The sequence below is a fragment of the Amphiura filiformis genome, chromosome 4 (genome assembly GCF_039555335.1).
Source record: "Amphiura filiformis chromosome 4, Afil_fr2py, whole genome shotgun sequence".
Classification (NCBI taxonomy): domain Eukaryota; kingdom Metazoa; phylum Echinodermata; class Ophiuroidea; order Amphilepidida; family Amphiuridae; genus Amphiura; species Amphiura filiformis.
In genome coordinates, this window is record NC_092631.1 from 53,122,845 (window position 1) to 53,144,545 (window position 21,701).

General features: G+C 34.1%; 1 protein-coding gene across 4 annotated transcripts in view; it reads left to right on the top strand.

The window, feature by feature from the left end:
* LOC140151062 (integrin beta-1-like) overlaps positions 1–21,701 on the top strand; it is a 149,276-nt gene that overhangs the window by 33,760 nt on the left and 93,815 nt on the right. Inside the window, exons 1-2 of one of the 4 annotated variants that reach the window (XM_072173261.1) lie at positions 10,328–10,410; positions 11,018–11,212. In XM_072173261.1, coding sequence (XP_072029362.1) covers positions 11,128–11,212 — 85 coding nt within the window. In that variant the 5' untranslated portion in view covers positions 10,328–10,410; positions 11,018–11,127. Of the gene's footprint in view, positions 1–10,327; positions 10,411–10,434; positions 10,670–11,017; positions 11,213–21,701 lie in introns of those variants that run through there. The other 3 variants (XM_072173259.1, XM_072173262.1, XM_072173260.1) reach the window with 3 other exon arrangements.

The window sequence follows — 21,701 nt, forward strand, 5'->3', positions numbered from 1 at the left end:
TTAATATTTTGTCTCTTAAATGCGTATTTATTTATTTATTTATTTATTTATTTATTTCATTTAATTTATTTCAACTACTATTAAATTTAATTAATTTTTAATTATTTTTATTAAATTAATTATTTTTATTTATTTATTTATTTATTTATTTATTTATTTATTTATTTATTTATTTATTTATTTATTTATTTATTTATTTATTTATTAGTATTTATTTATTTAAGCTAATCTTTCTCTCTTGCATTCAAAGGGTTTATATCAGAAATTTCAAACGTATAGCGGAATCCTCATCCACATTGTTTCATTAAAAACAAACGCAAAATAAGTTTTGCTCCTGATTGTGCCATACAGTGACCTGTCCAATTAACTTATCGACCCGGGTTTTATTACTTACTTTAATAAATACATATATAAGTTTTCGAAAAAAAAGTCATGAAAAAATATTAAACCTAAGAAGTTTCTCTTGTTCCAAAGATATTTGGTAACATTATAACCACAAATCTATTTAAATTATATACGAAAGAGGCGAAAGTCATACACCCTCCACAAATACATTACAATAGAGTGGTCTTACAACAACACATGTTTGTTCAGCCCCCTGATCATTACTATAGTTGCTGAAACACCAAATAATGTTTTTGTGGTGGGTGTCTGCTTTCGTCTCTTTCGACAGATCACATTATTTTAATATACTAGATAACTATCCTTACTGTACCCTGTGGCCACAAAATGTGATCATGGGTTAATTGCAACTATGTGATCCTGAATGTTTCATATAATGTATGCCCTAAATACGCAATATCCATTTGGTCAGTAGTCTGTAAAGGATTGCCCGCTCATTTAACAAACACTAATGACTATAAATGTCTGGCAAAAGTAAACACGTTGTTAAATGATGGATTACCTTAATTTATGTTACTGTCTATTGCCGTCGTGATAAGAATGGCCCAACGTTTCTGATCTGAAAATAATAAAACGTTAGCCCATTAAACGTTTCTAGATACATTTTCAACACATGAAGCTGATGTTCTTTGATTCCTTTAGTCTGAAAAGCGATGCGTGTTACCCTGTATCCTCTATGAAAAGTTTTCATACTTCAGATTACTTTTACTGCTTGGATTATATTAGGTTACTTTTGATGAAAGAAAAAAGATCGCTTTCTTTTATGAGTTCCACTTACAATTTGTGATTTGGTATACAGGTATTGGTGTTGATACATTAAACATTCTGTTTCGATAAATGATCTACACTAAGTATTCTCTGAATATGCTTGGATGTTGTTGCAAGGTATATTACTGTTATGAATTTGGAAAGAAATGTGATTTGATATCATCGAAAAATACCTACTTTAGGCTACTTAGAAATTTCACATCTTAATTTTATGCAAATTCATCACGTGAAACTTAATGTATCTTGATAAACGCATACGTACAAGCCTGGTTTCATCACAGATAACATACAATATGTGCAAGGAAGGAAATTGCCCTAGTTTGTTCACCTACATTTATCTATCAGACATCCATATGTTGCCCTGGTTTCTCGATCCCCTCTCTGGGAAATCCCGCCTAATTTTACATCCACATTACGCAGGTGATACATTAGAATCAATGTTCCCAAACCTCCTTTTGTTGCTACATTAACTAGAGCTATAACAGCGTATGAGGAGATAATAAGTATTGTTTTATTTGATGCGAATGACACACACTGGCCAAATTAATCAGCATTTAGTGAGTGACTTGTGATGGTTAAAATCCCTACATCATAAAAACATGAAAGTGTTAAGTGCAATATTCTGATCCAGTAATAATATAATTGGAACGCTATAACTGAAGCTTTAAAAGAATACATAATTATGTTTGTGTAACATGTCTAGATCCTTCCATTTTCTCTAAGAAATATTAAAAAATAGAGGCATGTTGTAATCTGCAAAGAGAAAAAAATCCAGAAAATTAACATATGCCTATTCTGACGAGGTTTAAACATTGCTTATAATTGGTTTCACGCTGAAGTGTAAAACCCTAGCATAAAAATTAATCAGGTGCCTTTTTCTTGGTTTTAGTTCTTAATGCACCTGTCGCTAGGAACACTTTGTAGGTTAATCGATTGCCTTATTTAGTAGAGAAGGTAAAAACCCTATTACTCAGCTATTACCAGAAACGCTTGATGCTAATTGCTGCGTGCGGAAAGTAAAAGAAGATACATTTAAGGTACAACAAGTGGTATTTTTTGTATGAATTCAAATCTAGGGATAACGTGGGGTAATTTAGATTTACATGATTTATTCCACAATGAACACGTATTGTTGAATAATTGAATTGGTATTATTGTCGATGAGATGAAAGGGTTTTTCCTTTTTTGGTTATAAATGGCATCTCGTGTAATCAGTGGTAACCTGTAAATTATGAACGTAGAAGCAATTTGGAAAGACTGTACTTATCGATGATGAATATGTAGATTTTTTATAGAGTGTATGATGTATGCATTATTGTAATCATGGTAATTGGTACGGTAAATAAAAGAAGTTATGATTTACGTACAACTAGCGGCATTTCTTGATATATGAAAAAGTACCATTAGAAACCGAATACAATTCTGCATAGAATAATTTGAATGGAGTGTCGGCACGGTAACTAAAAAGTTGCAATTCATGTAGTCTAGAAAATAAAATAATTAGGTCTAGAGGAGCTTCTTTGCATCAATCCATGACAAAAACGTATTGTTGTTGATTTTGAATCGAAACATTAAATATTTTTATCAATGAGGATACAACGATGAAAGCAGTTACATAATAGAATAATTGTTATTAACTTATTGTAATCTGAAAGAAAAAATATGATTAAAAGCAATTTGGGCTATTTGCATACCCAGATGATGATCTTGTATATGTTATAGTTAATGTATAATAATACAATTGATCTACGTATTGACAATGCAGTGCTAAAAAGGTTACATTTACTAATGAATATGTGTGGTATGTCTCATAATCTAAAAAGTAAATGATTAAATCTAGACGACTTGATAGTTATTGTATTCCTCAGTGTTGAACATGTGGTGTAGAATAATTGAATCTAGAAAGTGTTTCTTACCGTAGATAGTCCCGACTTTGATGTTAACACGAGGCTTAGAATAAACTAAATTGACAGAATTCTTTCAACCTGTACTTTGATCCATTATTTAACCTACATGAGCCTTTTTCAAACATGAATACGTACAATACCGACTCGTTTACCCTTTTTTGTAGATAAAACTAAGCAGGCAAAATCCCTTGGTATTTCGTATTTGAACATGGTGAACAAGAAAAGAACTCCCAACATTTTTGTGTAAATTGCAGGTCTAACGTATTCCGGGTCATTTAGCATTATAGAGTAAGTGAGGACAAATCCAGAGACACTTTGCAATTATTCAATTTACAATTGAGTCGTTCAATTTAGGCTAGTATCTCGGGAGACTAGCGGTATGAAGGTGAATTCTTATTGATTCTAATATAATCTATTAAATGGACTCTCTCATCACCTGTAATCTAAAGGCAGCCTGAGTTGGCCTTATGTACCACCATGCTGATTGCGTGTGATGCGTTACGTTTAAGTGTCTGTTATCTAAAAATCTGAAAGAAAAAAACCGAGAAAAGAAATACTATAACGTATGTTAAGATGTCTGTTAAGATATTATTTAACTGCACATAATTTTTTTACCAATGATTCTTCAGCCAGTCCTTTTCATGTATGAATATAAACTAAATGAGGTCAGCTCGGCTTGGTCAGAGGGCTCATCTTTACCAGCATATAGATAGAAACAGGAGATAAGAGCATTCTCTTGATGGGATCGTTGTAAATTAATTTAAACTTATCCGTTTTAGTTTGAATGTATTTACTTCATGTCAAGCTGGTGACCTACATTAATATAGATATATTGTTAAATGTTACACAAAAGATGACACAGTAGTTGATATAAATTGATCAATTGAAAATATTTGAAAAGAAAACGTGATGGCAATAAATTTAATTATTCATTTCTATTGATGTTGTCTTAAACTATAGGATGAATGTTTCTTGCAAACGCAATGTCTAATTTCGCCCAATTAAGTTCCATCTGAATGCTCAAGTGTCATCAAATTTCAGTCAGTCTTAAACTTTTTGAGTGACCTATCCGCGGATGGGTGTAAATACCACTTCTTGCGTTGCGTCAAAGAATAGTTGTATCTAGGCTAGTCATTGAATCCCGTGTTACATAAAACAATAAAAACAGATTTACAAAACAGTCCTTATTTAAAAAGTGAAACCTATGCACTTGAGAAATTAAGAAACACAACTATTTTAAACTGTTGCGATTTGGAGTTCACAACATCTTGTGAATGGTAGTGGTCTTTGGCAAAAATTGCATTGATCATTTCATAGCGAGTGTGTAGAAGAATTCCAATATCACAGATATACTTTTGTAGGTCCTGTGGTTCTTGAGTTATGTTATAAAGAGGGCTGAAACAACAGCACTTTTGTAAAACGTACATAACTCATTCACAACAATAAATCAAGCAAGTTTGCAAAGTACATGATTTGTAGAATGAACTTTTGCAAAACATCGAAGTGTTATTTTTCAATAATATATTGATTTAGATAATGAAAATCGATTTTTTACTGCTTCTACCAACAATACCTCGTTTAACCTTAACACCAGACAAGAAAGAACAAAACGGGTTTTTCTCAGAAGGTTCCCCCGCATATTATATGCCGGATATCATTTGATTGCGTAAATCTACTTACCTATTCAGAACCTGATCTGTTAAGGGAGGTGTAATGAGCGTGAACCTGGTTTGGATGCAGAGGGAGTGTGCCTGTAACAGACACAGCCACCAGAAAAGGACCAGCTCAGATCGCGCGCCAAATAAGTTTGCAGTCCAGAAATTTCATTTTTTTCTCAGCCTTGCAAAAAATAGGCAGAGGTGGGAATCGAACCCGGGACCTCGGTGTTGTAAAACCTACTGCGTTACCACTGAGCCAACTGACAATCAGCTATGAGAAGTTTGATAGTAATCCTTGATATTGCTGAATAGAATAAATCAATACTGATAGGTCTATTTATCTAATGTACGATGTTATTCAAATTGGCCTATAAACTAGGAATATAATGTGAAATGACTATCAATCGATCAATCAATCAAGTTGTCAAGTTATCAACAATCAATAATAAACCGACGTAGGCCTATCATGGAATATTACTAACTAGGCCTACTAACTAATATACCAAATAAATAAAATAAATAAATAAGTCAGTAAATAAAATAAATAGGCATAGGCCTAAATAAATAAATAAATACATAATGCAGAATGCAGTTAGTATTTTAGTTGCAAAATTCCAAACATTCTATTCACACATTCTATTATTAATTTTCTGCTATACACGCAAAGGACCTGTGCCTTTAATATGTTCGCGCCTAATCAATAATGAGTCTTTCACCATGCTCACACACCATGTTAAACTATTGTATCCCTGCAAGTATTATACTGACCAAGTCCTAACACCTCAATGAAATGGATGCTATAACGTACCCAATCAAGCGAACATATCAAGGTCATATCAGGGCGTTATACAAAAAGAATGGTCAAAGGTCAACGTTTCCAAAGAAGTATAGTAATAGATGTAGACACAAGCTTTCGTGCGGGAAACATAAACACATAGTCGTCAGTCGTGTGGTTTTTATGAGATTTGATACGGCGCTGAAGTCTATTGGCTGTCCCAAAATCAGTACCAGACCCGGTTTCCAGACGGCAATGTGTGTGTTGTTACAAGGAATGCAAACTCATTTTATCAATGAGTGAACCACATAGAGGAATACGACATCTATCGTGAGCCAATCTGCATTCTGTTGCCTGCAAAAGCCGACGATCAGGTAAAAATTCTAAAAGCAGCGTGACTAGATATTTGCGTTAATTTCATGATACGTGTAAAACGCATTGAAAACGCCAAATTGCAGTCATAAAATATATAATATTAGTAAATCACCCAATCGAATGTTAACGTAGGTATGTGGAAAAGAACTGCAATAACAATAACAAACTGTGTGCCCAAAGAGTTGTCTTTGGCATGTCGCTTTTTTGAAATATGACCAAAAATATCAAATTTTGGAAAAACGCCCCAAAATTTAAAACAAACACGAACCTTCAAAATAAATATATATTAGCACTCGGCGGCCCAGTCACTACCTGCCGCTGTGATTTGGGGTAACTCATTGCTTCCCCTCTCCAGATACCGGAGCTTCAAGGTCGCTCATACCCCAGCCCTTAATGTCATTATAAATCAAAGACAACAAAAGCAACGTTGCTCTGTTGCTTTATGTTTTAAATGAGTGCTGCTCATTTGTAGAAAGGGGTTCCCTGGTTCCCCAATGCAGGATGTCTGATGTAATGGTGAATGGGTATATGCATACTATACTGTATCACCTCATGTATGGGTGGTGTCGTATGGCCAATCAAAGGAATGTATACTTTCTTTGTGGTACAAAACTAATAGAAAATATGTCAAATCTATCCCAATTTAATACTATATTTACAGTGTGATTTGTCACAGATACACTCTTAAAAATATTTTACTCAACATGAGTAAAAAGGTCACAACTCAACAAAACGAGTAAAATATTACTCAAATTGAGGAAATAATACCCAACATTGAGCTCATATTGATGAATATTACTCAATATTGAGGGTATTTGTTATTAATATGAGCTCATTGTTGAGTATCTCAATCTGAGTAATTTGTTGTGTTGTGACCTTTTTATTCCTGTAAAATATTTTTAAGAGAGTAACTAGCAATCAGATTTATACAGGGTGATTAAAAGAGACAATTGAAGTAAAACAAAATGATGCTACCAAACCCTTCAGATAATCCTATCAACAAAGCAAAGCTTGACGTGTCTAACCTTTCCCAAATACTTTAACCTAAGTTACGATACTATGGATATTTCCTCAAATATAATTTATATTTAGCTATAATACCCCAATCTGCAACAAATGTATTTTGTATTTTTTTTTTATATACGAGTAATATTATGCTTTATTTGCATTCAATTAAACGTTCAATAAAACGTTTATTATGTAGTTATTCGCTCGCTCATAATGTAAAACAACCACAACTACATACAATAATCACGATAATCAAGTTAGGGATGTTAGTTTTCCTAAGGCGCCATATGTTATACGATTATTTCAATAGCCTTATAATCATGATGATTATAATGAGGTAGCAAAATAAACACTGAACAGATATTTTTGTGCTAAAATGTTTTTAAGATTTTGTTATTTTTGTGTAAAGTTTTACACCTTTGACCAAGTGCTGAAGTCATAAACATCTCAAAAAAGTAATTAACCCCCCTTAAATAATGGCCATTATTCAAAATCGGGCGATTGTATTACAAATTTGTAAAATCCATTGGAAGCAGAATTTATTTCTGCGCATTTTGACATCTCATTTGTAGCACTTGTCTAAATAATGACGTCACAGCACGCTGCAGCCCAACCCAAGATTTGGAAGTTGCAGTAAATTCTATTGATTTGTATTCAGTATAATGGAAGGAAATCTGTGTAATGATATCTGAGTGTTTTTGTATTGTTGTAAGTGCAATTTTCAAATCTGGTCCTCACTACATTAAATTGACCGGTGTTTTATTGTTTTCTGAGCTATCGTATCAAATGAGGTGTCAAAATGCGTAAAAATAAATTCTGCTTCCAACGCATTTTACAGATTTGTAATACAATAGCCCGTTTTTGAATAATGGTCATTATTTAAGGGGGGTTAGTTAGAGTTTTTGAGATGTTTACTTGCAAGCTTTTACAGATTTGTCCAACCAGAATTCTCCCTAATTTCTCTTATGATTAAATGTGTCTATTAAGATAATAGCCATCCTTATTGTACCCTGTGGCCACAAAATGTGATCATGGGTTAATTGCAACTATGTAATTCCTAATGTCTCATAATATATGCCCTAATACGCAATATCCATTCTGTATGCCCTAATACGCAATAGTGTCCGCTCATTTAACAAACAAATAACTATAAATGCCTTGCAAAAATAAGCATGTTGTTAAATGATGGATATTAATGTCCATGTCCGTAACTATTTCCGTATATGTTTAAAATAGCCTGAAATAAATATTGTCTGGGAAAATGTAGCATTAGTTAGAACAGTCTTGGTACCAAAGTTGGCCATTATAATGATACCGAATTATTTGAAGGAATATGCTTTAAATAACCACCTACACTAGGATCCACAACATGCTCATCTATCAGGGAAACAGTTCTTAAACCACAATACATTTGTACATTCATTGAATGACCTTTGAAGATTTGGGTACAAAAACTCATACTCTGCAACTTGAGATCAAATTTTGCACTATGATTATGTAATTGAGGTGATTGGACTTTGCCATTGGGATGAGACTCTTGTGGTCCATAGTGCTAGCTGACAGGAACTAGACATGTGCAAGATGTTGAATTGAATATGCAAATATTACGTTTCATTAAATTATGACCAATTTAGTGTATATATATTTCTACTGCCCGGTTATATTGCATATTCAAACGACTATATACCCACCATATGAATTATAGCTTTATAAAAGCCAATAAAAGTAGAATATATTTTTTCTAAATACATTCAAAATCTTTTAAATGATTCAAAGCTATATAAGCTTACATAGTTGATACTATCATAACAAAGAAGCCAGCAAAATATTATTTTTCCTGGTTTAATCACCCCTTACCCTACCCACAAGTGTGGAGCCTAAAATCCCAAAGAAAAGCAAATCCGTCAGCCAATTTGTACGTATTCTGTACTTAACAAGCCATGCCTCAGAGCCAGGATTTATCAATCCTATCTGACTTCGCATCTAAATCCGTTTGCGCCAGCCTATAGACGCGGCAATTGGCTATACTATAAGTGTCATCATACATACCATATCTTTGCATATTTCAAGAATCCTAACAGTTCTGTACTCTTATACTAAGAACCACTACACCAATTTCAGTCCTAATTGTACTCATTGAATGCTTGTTCATGATGTTTTCAAAAGGAACATAAAATGGAATATCTTTGACATTTTGGAAAATTGATAGAACTATTAAAAGCTGTCTATAGCATCGGATATTGGCATTTGCATGGTTAACCAGTCTAACCCATAAGCACGAATATATACCACCTAGTGCGTATGCATAAAAAGTGCAAAGCTTCGTTTTTAAGCTAATAGAGCTAAACGACATATTCACACGTGTATAAGATACTATGTACCAACCAATATATATATGAAGTATGTAAATATCTTAAAATCATTGGGAATGCAGGGTAAAATGAATTTAATGAACCTTTCATAATGTTAATAACGCAGTGCAAGGAAAGTACATTAAGGATATACGTCACTTATCCGAATATTCAATAAGCGTTTTAGAGGATATTTTTTGCCGTAACAGATGTCTTAAATGTCATAGTATGTATCCCTTCAAATATTTTTTGCATGCAATTTCATATTTACCTTGAATTTGTTTTGCTAATCTTGTTCAAAACTTGAAACCAATTCCTCAATCATAGCATGCTCACCTGCTCGCGATACTAAAAGATGGGTGAGTAAATTAAATGGAAAGAATTTTTTTGAGGCAATTGAAAAGCTTTAGGTTTTTAGGCATTAAATAATCGGCCAGTGCACCCGCAAGCTACGTATGCACATATCGACTTACCACAGAAATCCTCGCTATTAATGAAAAATATGCAAAATCTCCCTCAAAATTAATTCTTTTGCGATGCTTGCAACATCGAGAGAGGAGCAATGGAGTGTCTGTACTCACAAAATATTCAACTGCGAATGTCAGAATTGTGGTGGCATTTTACATGGTAAATTAGTAGAATAAAGCTACGATATACATTCAATTTAGTTTGCTTTTTGTTGGCGGTAATTGAGATAAGCTTTGTGCAATGTTAATCTTTCAAAATCAACTTTAAGCCACTTTTTGTAAATTGCTTGCTTTATTCCAATGAAGCTTTTGGATTGTATACTTTCAGTGAACTGTTAAAACCAGCACAATTCCTCACGGATCATTGGCATAATAAATTGAGTAAATATTATCTAGCGCATTACCATGGAGACTTCTTATCGTCGTTTTGGAAAAGTTTTCATCGTTATTCAACGAAGCTAATGTAACGTAAGAATCGTGCAAGTATGTAGATGATTTGAAAAAAAAATTCTAAATTCAGATTTATTTTCACCCAATGTGTATTAGCAATGTAAGAATCGAAATTTATCATTTGACACAAAAATAACAATCTACAGGACTCTCATATATCAAAACACTTGTGTACAAAACACACACCACTTGAAGTCGAGTAAGTGTGGAATAACCCTATCGAGTGACGCAAAGAACGTGGCGTCTGAGGTAAAGTGAGCGCAATGTACCTTTAATAATGACGACAAGTCATGATTATCCCCGACGACCTGTGCCTGTAACCGCCGGCAAAAATCTGATTTCTACGGATAAGCCATCGGGCCGACCAGCGAGCTGTTTTTCAAGTTCGCGCTCATTTCGCTACGAGCACGAAAAGAAGATAGTGTGTAGTAAGTAGTTGACGATGTGAAGCGACCGAAGATAGTCATCCTCGCTGCGCTTAACCAATCTGGGGGAAAAGACAGAGACAGTGAGTTCGGAGAGTTAAAATAAGGACATAGGTGTACCCAAAGGCCAGTTGGGAAAAATATTATAGTAAAGCGCCGGCCAGATGAGATCGTGGATGCTACCAATCGCTTGGATTACATGGCAAAATTAGGTCGCGAAGCTCTGCATAATATTAGTATTATATCTCATAAACACAGGTGGGACGTATGCGGACGTTTTCAGGAATGCGCACACATGTCAACCAACCTCTGAAACAAAAACATAACATTGGTCGTCTGCTCATGTGCATCATCACAGGAATTTCCGCCGCTCACTTAGTGCAAATTTATCTCAACTTAGTGTGTTTATTCTCACTTTTTCATCTTTGCAGACGTCGGACGTGGTGGTAGTGGTGGTGTAGCAGCATAAAGGCAAAAGCGGTAAATAAGAGAGAGATAGAACGAAGCACTTGCAAGAGTGTTTCTTTACAAGACATACGTAATGTTGACAGACATAGGACGATATTGGCTCTATGCACGGATTTTAATCATACATACAGTGTTTATGTGCTATGCCCAAGAAAATGGTAAGTTACTATCATTGCTATTTTTTTTACTTACTATACATGAGACCTTTATGATTATTCACTATGGTAATATATGCCTTAAGGCAACCAAGGAGGTACACAAAGATGAAACAAGACCAAGAAAAATAGGAAGCATGAGTTTGAGGCACAAGTATTACAATTGTCATTCTCTTTATTCCCTTTGTCTCATGTAATCTCTTATATGCTTTTATATTTTTATGGAATACATATCTATACATTGTTGGTGATATACATACGTGACCTTCGTACATGCTACTTACATAGAATAGAGAATGTACAATTATGCATCAAGATATTGTTGTGGTACTTATTTAGATGTACTGAGGCATAACGAACATAGCGTTTAATGGCATGCTGCATAAACATTTTGGCATTCAAATTATCACAATAATGGTGTGTATTACCTATACATAATTTGAATGTGTGATATTAATCAATACACTTTTGAAACGCATTTTTTATATCATAGGTTTTGTGTTATCTTTTGCAACATTTCAAGGTCATGGGTATTTACCGTTACGTTTTCATGTAAACCGAACATGAAATAGAGCAATATATCCAAAAACAATTTTTTCCACTTTGAACCTACTTAAGCTTGTCAAATAAAGCAATTCTATCTATCTGCCGTACTTATCCGCTCTCGACAATCTATTTCGTATCATGTGAGTTAAGTGGCCTACTATAAATGAATATATTGGAAACTTGTTTTTTCATCGCAAATTATTTAAACTATTATTTTATCAAAACATACCAAAACACTGAAGAGAATGAAACAAACAAAGCAATAGACAGTGGCAACCTTTTTGTCGAGTAAATCAAACCTTGACACAAATGCTATATTCTTAATATCTGTTACAATGCGTGTTTCTGTCAAAAAATGTAGAACTAAGCGTATTTCGATGCTAAAAAATACAGAGAGTGCAATAAAGGTCATTTTGTATCTCCACCTGTCATTTCCCTGAGATTGACCTGTACATTTGTTACTGTAATTCTAGACATTAATTAATACCACTGTGAAGTTCACCGTGTGAAATCCCAGAAACGTCTTCTGCAATACGAACTGTGGCATCACACATTTCGTGTCATAGCAATATACCTGTAACTTGTACTAGTAACTTTAACTTGTAAAGAATTTATGAAACGTGTGGGTAAGTCCATCTCAGAAATCAATTGAGAGTTTCTCAAGAGTCTGCAAATCAATTTATGGTATAAAGTATATTGATGCTGTTTCAATTTTTTGGAGGCTGTATAAAATGTTGGTTTATTTATATATTTATTATAATTACTATATAAAAAGGGTCATGTAAGCAATAATGAGATATTTAAGGAAATATGGTTTTAACCAATTAGTGTTTAAGATACCAGCCTCTAATGATAATAATGATCAAGAGCAGGCAGATGGATGACTGTCATTGCAGCATTAACACAATAAACACATTCACCATTGTTCACATAATTATGTGCTCAATATTATATTCTTCCAATATTTGCTTTTCAAAGTGATTTTTGTTGTCGTGACATTTGAGTGGTATTGATGTTTTTGCAATATAGTATCCGGCAAGGCATTTTAGTTTAGTTATCTTCTTCAATCAATCTTTATTTTAAATAACAAACAAATAAGGAACATGTGAACCCAGGTCAAGAACAGGAAAACCCCAACTCAGGCAAGGATTGTCAAGACAACATCCAAATTTCCAAATATAATATACACAACTAAACAGACCATTAAACATTAAAATATGGAAACCTACATTTTGGATTTATATTATGCAGATAGTGTAGGATATTTACGCAATATGTTACATGAATAAGACTAGTACACAAGTAATCATGTTAATGTCCCAATTCACCAGTGACGATTGCTCGTTTAAATTCAATTTCAATCCTTATAATACTAGTGCTAATGTCATCCTTCGGAAGAAATATATCCACATGGGTACAATACCAGGGAATACATAAAAACACATTAACGTGTTATCTTGTAGTGAAGATGTCTATTCACTGCAACCCATTTGGGTGGCAGGCATACAGTGAGTCTTCTAAGACTGAATGCATTATTATGTTATCATACACTATATGTGCCTAGGAGTTGTTTCCTCACTGCTCACGTTGTAGCTATACCAAATATAAAACACGGGATCAGCAACCTGAACGAGGCGGTACATGAATTCTTAAAAATGAAGCTTTATATGGCTACATCACAAAATAGAGAATAGTATTACCAAATACTCACAAGAGGCCCCTTAGAAAGGAACTGCTATAAAATTAAAAGTCATTTGATTCAACGGGTATAGTAAAGATAAAGTTTCAAATTTGTTGATTATGTAAGCACTATCAAGTTCTTCTGACTGTAGCATCTACTGTGATAAACAAATACACTACGTGACAAAAGTTTATTTTTTCAACACGTTCATAAATGGTGATACTGTATAGTGAAACAACTTAGCAGCAATTATACTACTACAAACGGAACTCAGCTCAAAGAGAATAATAAATTCTTGGATGGCAACGAAAGGTTTCTTTCCTTTGCTGAAAGCTGAGATGTGTGAAATTGTATTCTCTCTTTCCTATATTATTCAGCTTATGACAAGTAATGAAAAGCATAATGGGTTGAGATAGAGAATATTATTTACCTTTGTAGGAGTGTGCTGTTCAAACAGGATTAAAAGGGGCCACAATTATTATCAACACTGTATTGAAATAAATGGAGGATATAAAATCCCCGGATAAAATCTGGTGTGATCCAATTAAATGAGTCGATATTGCCCATATTTAATGCTGGATTTTAGACATAATTAGTTCATTTATTTTAATGCAAAGTTTTTTGGTGAAAATCGCGTCAAACTTGAACCAACAGTGTCTGGGATGTGATGAACAGCAACCTGAACGAGGCGGTACATGAATTCTTAAAAATGAAGCTTTATATGGCAACATCACAAAACAGAGAACGGTATTAACAAATAATCACAAGAGATCCCTTAGGAAGGAACTGCTTTTTATACAATAAAATTAAAAGTCATTTGATTCAACGGGTTTAGTGACGATAAAGTTTCGAATTTGTTGGTTACGCAAACACTATCAAGTTCTTCTGATTGTAGCATCTATTGTGATAAACAATACACTACGTGACAAAAGTTGGTTTTTTTTTCAACACGTTCATAAATGGTGATACTGTATAGTGAAACAACTTAGCAGCAATTATACTACTACAAACGGAACTTAACTCAAAGAGAATAATAAATTCTTGGAAGGCAACGAACGGTTTCTTTCCTTTGCTGAAAGCTGAGATGTGTGAAATTGTATTCTCTCTTTCCTATATTATTCAGCTTGTGACAAGTAATGAAAAGCATAATGGGTTGAGATAGAGCATATTATTTACCTTTGTAAGAGTGTGCTGTTCAAACAGCATTAAAAGGGGCCACAATTATTATCAACGCTGTATTTAAATAAATGGAGGATATAGAATCTGTGTGATCCAATTAAATGAGTCCATATTGGCCATATTTAATGGTGGCTTTTAGACATAATTAGTTCATTTATTTTAATGTAACGTTTTTTGGTGAAACTCGCGTCAAACTTGAACCAATTTATGGTCTCTGGGGTATTATTAACAGCAACCTGAACGAGGCGGTACATGAATTCTAAAATGCAGCTTTATATGGCAACATCACAAAATAGAGAAAAGTATTAACAAATACTCACAAGAGGCCCCTTGGAAAGGAAATGCTTTTCATACAATAAAATTAAAAGTCATTTGTTTCAATTTAGTTATACCAAATATAAAATACAAGATCATCAACCTTAACGATGCGGTACATGAATTCTCGAAAATGAAGCTTTATGGCAACATCACAAAACAGAAAATAGTATTACCAAATAATCACAGGAGGCCCTTTAGAAAGGAAATGCTTTTTAAACAACAAAATTAAAAGTCATTTGATTCAACGGGTTTAGTAGTAGTAAGAGTATGAGCGGCGTGAGCCGCGAATATTCTTACAAACTAGTAGCACCCACCAAAATGCTCTTATAGAGGTGTCCTCTTTATGGCCATCTGTCTTGTAAAGATAAAGTTTCGAATTTGTTGATTACGCAAACACTATCAAGTTCTGCTGATTGTAGCATCTATTCTGATAAACAAATATACTACGTGACAAAAGGTTATTTTTTTCAAAACGTTCATAAATGGTGATACTGTATAGTGAAACAACTTAGCAGCAATTATACTACTACAAACGGAACTCAACTCAAAGAGAATAATACATTCTTGGAAGGCAACGAAAGGATTCTTTCCTTTGCTGAAAGCTGAGATGTGTGAAATTGTATTCTCTCTTTCCTATATTATTCAGCTTGTGACAAGTAATGAAAAGCATAATGGGTTGAGATAGAGAATATTATTTACCTTTGTAGGAGTGTGCTGTTCAAACAGAATTAAAAGGGGCCATTATTAACGCTGTATTTAAATAAATGGAGGATATAAAATCTGGTGTGATCCACTTAAATGAATCGATATTGGACACAATTAATGCTGATTTTTTGACATAATTTTTGACACGTTTTTGGTGAAAATCACGCCAAATTTGAACCAATAGTGTATGGAATATGATTAACAGGTACGTTTGTCCTTAGCTAAAAGACGTGTTTTTGCAATATTCTCAAACGTATTATGCTTACGACATGCATCGATATGACCGAATTTACTAAATAGCATTATAGATACACCAATTCCTTTAGTTTTATATCAGGACACACTTTAGTATGAGATTGAAAAAAAAATTAAACAAAATAGATCTTCTTTCATACAAGTACGTATGGATGTAAGAAAATGAACTTCTGTGTATGTAATAAACATAATTTGTCACTGTATCTGTATGTCTAATGCAGATTTCACAATCTATATATATTTGTACCTTATTCACGTACTGGCATTTGGACTTGAATAGACGTAATCCATAAGTACTTGTCACAATATTTTCAGAAGCAACGTTCACTATATTCATGTTCAACAATTCTTTGCATTAAACACTCGACATTTTCCACTGGGTTAACTATGACCTTGGTACAGCAAATACATGAAAATCAAATCTAGAGATTGAACTCCTATTCAAAGAGACTGCTATTATCGAATTGACATATATTTAATTGATTTACTGAGTCCTGAATGTGTGAAATCTGTGTAAGTCATATTAATCGGAACTCAAAGTCTGCGGTGTTTAAGTGTATTGAAGAAGTAGGATCTTCAATACGGTGTTTAAAGGCACTATGAGTAAGACAATAGTGGCAAGTAGAAAATCTGAAAAATTATCCAAATCTGATTTTTGTAAGATGTACATTGCATAGATGGCAGGTGTGCCAGCATACTCTACTCGCAATAGGACGAAAAGTGACCCAATATTACAAGGGAAAAAAATGAGATACAATGTTGGAAGCTTACCAATACTTACGTCATCACATAATTGAATGGATCAGTTTCTCAACATTGTTATAATTGAAGACCGAATTAAAAAGACTAGTTTGCGTCTGACGCCAGAGCAAAGGTGCGATGTGATTGGTTGCTGACCTGCGCAGTGCGGAATTCTTGGTCTGGTTGACGGGACGTCATACGCAAACATAAACTAGTATTTTTTAATTCGGTCTCCAATTATACAATTAACGTCGTTTTCTTCCTTTTTGTCAATTTTTCACACGAACAAAAATACTTAAAGAAAATGTTGTAGATCTTCTTTTACTTTTAAGCTATTCCTAAAAATGTCAAATATTTTCAAAATGTTTTTTACTCTTGGTGGACTTCACTGATATGCCTTTTGTATTACAGAATATCAGTGGTATCGTAGTGTCTTCATAGCATGAGCGTGCATTTGGGCAAGGTGTCCCAGAAAAACAGGCCCCGACGAATGTAATGCTACCTTAACATTTGTTTTAAACACTCATTCAGTGTTTACAAAATGTAAAAGGCCACATCTTTTAGTTAGCGTTTGCAAAAATACCAGAGTTCATTTAATGAAATAGTTATGCTGTCGAAAGTATCAATTTTGCGTGGGTGCAGGCTACGTGTGTCTATCAGATATCCGGCGATCAATTTTTATATTTTTGTAAAAAAATAAGAAAATATTTGTAAGAAGTAATATGCATCGTATGGGCATTTTCAGAGAATTCCAGAAATGACATTCAGACTTATGTCTATTAGTGCTTGAATTATTTGTCAAATCTTAGAGAACTTACACTATAACTCAAGAACATGACTTGTTCATATTCTTTCTTGAAATTCTCAGGAAAATATCTCACTTTTTGCAAAAAACACATATCATCACTTTAGTTAGGCCCGCTTTTTCTGGGACACCCTATATATCGAATCTCACACCCAATGTAACGTCATACAGATTGTCCCGTTTTGCACAAGATCAGATATCAGGGTAAATGGCCTGAAGTATGTGCCGCATGGCACTGTCTATGCACAACAACTTTATGGACTTTAAATATTTACCAACTTATGATACTCATTCAAGGATCGTCTATCCCTACTCCTCACTTACGAACATTAACCCTTTCCCTGCCCTAGACTGTAACCGTCACCTTACGCCCAAACTTTCGTCGGAAAAATTAATATTATCGTTTAACGGGACACTTTTATCTTCAAACGTTTATACATAAATCATAATAATAAAACACCGTTTCTTCACGTTGTACCTCTTCATCATATTCACGAGATCCGTTTCTTCCACCAATGCAATTTCAAATAGTACGACTGTGCGAGATGCCGGGAAGAGACTGATGGCATCTCTCAATCCTGACACTGTTGTTTCTTCAGACGTGCTTAGGATTAATTCACGTAAGCCTACGTGTATTAAAATGAACTTATAAGTCATGTATATGATGAATTCACATCTGTGCCCCTTCATAAGATTCACTTCATTCTGCCATACAATCCCAAGGAATTAATAGATGACATGCATCAACAGGAAGGGATTTAGAGATTGTAATGATGGGAAGAGTAACAACATTTGGCTCTTTTAATGTACACTAATAAAGATTGAACTTGCATATACAATAGCAAGAAGTGCATGAAGATGAAGTCATCCCTGTTCCCCCTTCACACGATTCCATCCCCTACCCCTAGTAATCCCTACGTATAAAGAGATGACAACCACGTCAACATTGAGGGATTTGGAGGATAATTATCATATACCAATTGGAAATGTAACAACATTGTTTCTTTTAAATGTACACTCACAGATTGAACTTGTTAGGAATGCCGTGAAGTACTATACATTAACCTAGTGACAAGCATTGCTGTCTTAGTTAAACAGGTGCAATGAAATACCAGAACATATATAGGAATATGTAAATTCACCTGTGAATGTGAGCATTGAAATCTGTTGGAACAGGTGATTAAAGTACAATGCTTGGTTCCTCACTGCAGTTATATTATACCATTACTTATTCATCACCTCTATAAAAATATCTTGATCAAAATTGTCATAAAACACCCGAATTTAAAGAGAATCAAATATTATTTTTAATAATATGTGCTTTCAATTCGACCCTTCTAAATGTTTTACACTTTTGTGAGAATCTAAACTGATTACCATATGTCTTATTCGTTAAAGCTGTCAGAATTGCATCATCGTTGACGCAATAGCCAAGTCGTCAACATGTTAGTACATCACACTATAATTACCTCTTGTTTACAGGAGCCATCTAAGAGCCATCCTTAATAGTTCTTACCTATGTGTCCAAAGTATACATAATATCAAATCTATATGGAAAACATCAACTTACACCAGTATACCAAAGTTAATCTGAAAGCCATTACGAAATGCTCCTTTAAATGCAACACAATATACACCCCATTTTGTTTTTATTAGGACAGTCGCCATAAGCTTCAAGTCATAAACGGAAAAAGATAAGATAAAGATGATGAAAAGTACAATGTAATTTGTATGCTTGTACCACATGACACGTCGTTGTCTTTCACTTCATTAGGGAACTGTTAAGGAGAAAGCTGTCTTAGGGTCTACGTCTATATAAAATGAATGGATGAACCTATCTGTCATCAGGATGGGTTCCTCTTGCAACTGTTCTTTTCTCTGCAATACATTATCATAATATCTTGTCGGTATATCGTATGAGGAGGTCGGTTCTATTAGTTACAAAGGATGCATGTACTATATCTGAGGTTTTATCAGTGGTTGGAGGTATCTATATAATGACGACTAGATGAATTGGTAGAGGATTTTGATTCAGCTGATTTGACCTGTATTTTAATAACCCTAGCGTTCACAATTAATGATTCTTTATAAATATCATGTTTGACAATGTAGGACGTTGGTAAATGCAAAATGTAAAACATTGTTTATTCGTACGAATGCAAAATCAAGATTTAGGTTTAAATGAATTCCAGAAAATACAAAGAGAAAACTAAGTGGACGAACTAATTAATTTTTGGAAAATATATAAGCAATTTGACTTAAAGGCCTTAGCGATTTAGAGACCTTTTTCTGAATAAATTCTTGACTATTTCAACCATCCCTCCTCTTATTTAGGATGAAGTTTCGTGTACCCAATTCCAGGGTCTATGGTGTAACACAATTTATGATTGCAAAACAATAGATACATTTGTTACAAATACAGATAAATAAAACAAAATGCTATTAAATCTCAAGCGTTCCTTTTTGCACAATAGCAAACTAGGCAAACAAGGCATTCTGCACTGTCAACAACATCGAATGCTTTCTTTAACTCTACTCCATAATTCCACCGAACGAAATAAAACAATGCATTTCCAATCCAATGCACAGTCTGCACACCATATAAATACCAGCAACACTGACGAATGTGATTGTACACTACACTAACCTTACACCAACATACAAACCTAACATAATATTTGTAAGCACACACACTTAGGCGTTACGATGTGTGTCATATCCTTGCTATGTATGCCATGCTGGAGACTCTATCATATTTCAACTTCGTAACCAGAAATAAACCCTTTTGGTTTTGTTAATATGTTAATGACACCACCTGTAGCGAGTAAATAGTCTATCTGTGCCACCCTATGTGTAAAGAATACACGTATCGATAACGAGATACACGGTTACTAAATCTAGTTGTTTATCTTTGAGTATACAGTATTTGCATAATTCACTTCTGTTTTTAAAGAAAAAAATCATTAAAATATCATAATGTCAAATAAGTTGTTAATGCTCAAACTAGTTAAATATATTTTTATAATTCGTTATCAATATGGATATTACGCATCTATTGTCATAGTTTAGTGCTTTTGTGGGTTTGTAACATGAAATTTAAGCCAAGATTTTAACAAGAATCAAGTTAACATGAAACCAAATTGTGGTATTACGTAGGTGTATGCATGTTGACCATGATTGAAACCCAATATATATTATATCTATTGTACATATACCGTGTTTACGTAAAAAGACATTTAAAACTATTTCTGAGAATAAAATTCAAAGCTATATACCCAGTGAACCAAAACTAAATTGGATTATATCACACTAAATACGTCTTTTTCCTATTACTCTTGAAATTGAATGCGTATGTCCTTTATAAACATCTCCAAAAAAGTAACTAACCCCCCTTAAATAATGGCCATTATTCAAAAACGGGCGCATTTTGACACCTCATTTGATACGATAGCACAGAAAACAATACTAGAGGCAAATGGTGGTCATAGACCACAAACCTAGCTGGGGCATGTTGGTGTTGTGGAGGTATCTGACCCCTGCAAAATGTTCCAAAAATGTTCCCCTGTGATGAGGTTTGTTGTCACCGAGTTTTGAGTCCTGTACTCCTCACAGATGTCCAGAAAATGCAATTCTAAGATTTGACCCAGATGACCTTTGACCAGACACCTGCAAGATGTTCCATAATTCACCCCTGGTCATGAGTTGTCACCGACTTTGAGCCCTGTACCTCTTACAGATGTCCAGATAACGCAATTCTAAGATTTGGCCCCAGAATGATGTCTTTTGAGCTGACTCGTGCAAAATGTTCCAATATGTTCCCCAGGTCATGAGGTTGTCACCGAGATTGAGCCCCGTACCCCTCACAGATGTCCAGATATTGAAATTCGAAGATTTGACCCCAGCTGACCTTTGACCTGATCCATGCAAAATATTCCAAAATGTTACTCTTCTCATCAAGTTTATTGTCACTGAGTTTGAGCTCCGTACCCCCTACATATTGCCAGAAAATGCAGCAATTCTAAGATTTGACATGACCCCTGCAAAATGTCCCCCTGGTTGTGAGGTTTGTTGTCACTGAGTTTGAGCCCCATAAATACCCCTTAGGGGCTATTATTTTCTTTGGAAGGAGGATCCCAAATATACAGGGGGTCATAAATTTTAGGAAAGAAAAATACGGGGGGGCATAATACTTTTGATGACCAAAATGTAGGGAGTCACAAGATGACCACAGATAGTGTGTTTATTTTATTCAAAACTAGCGG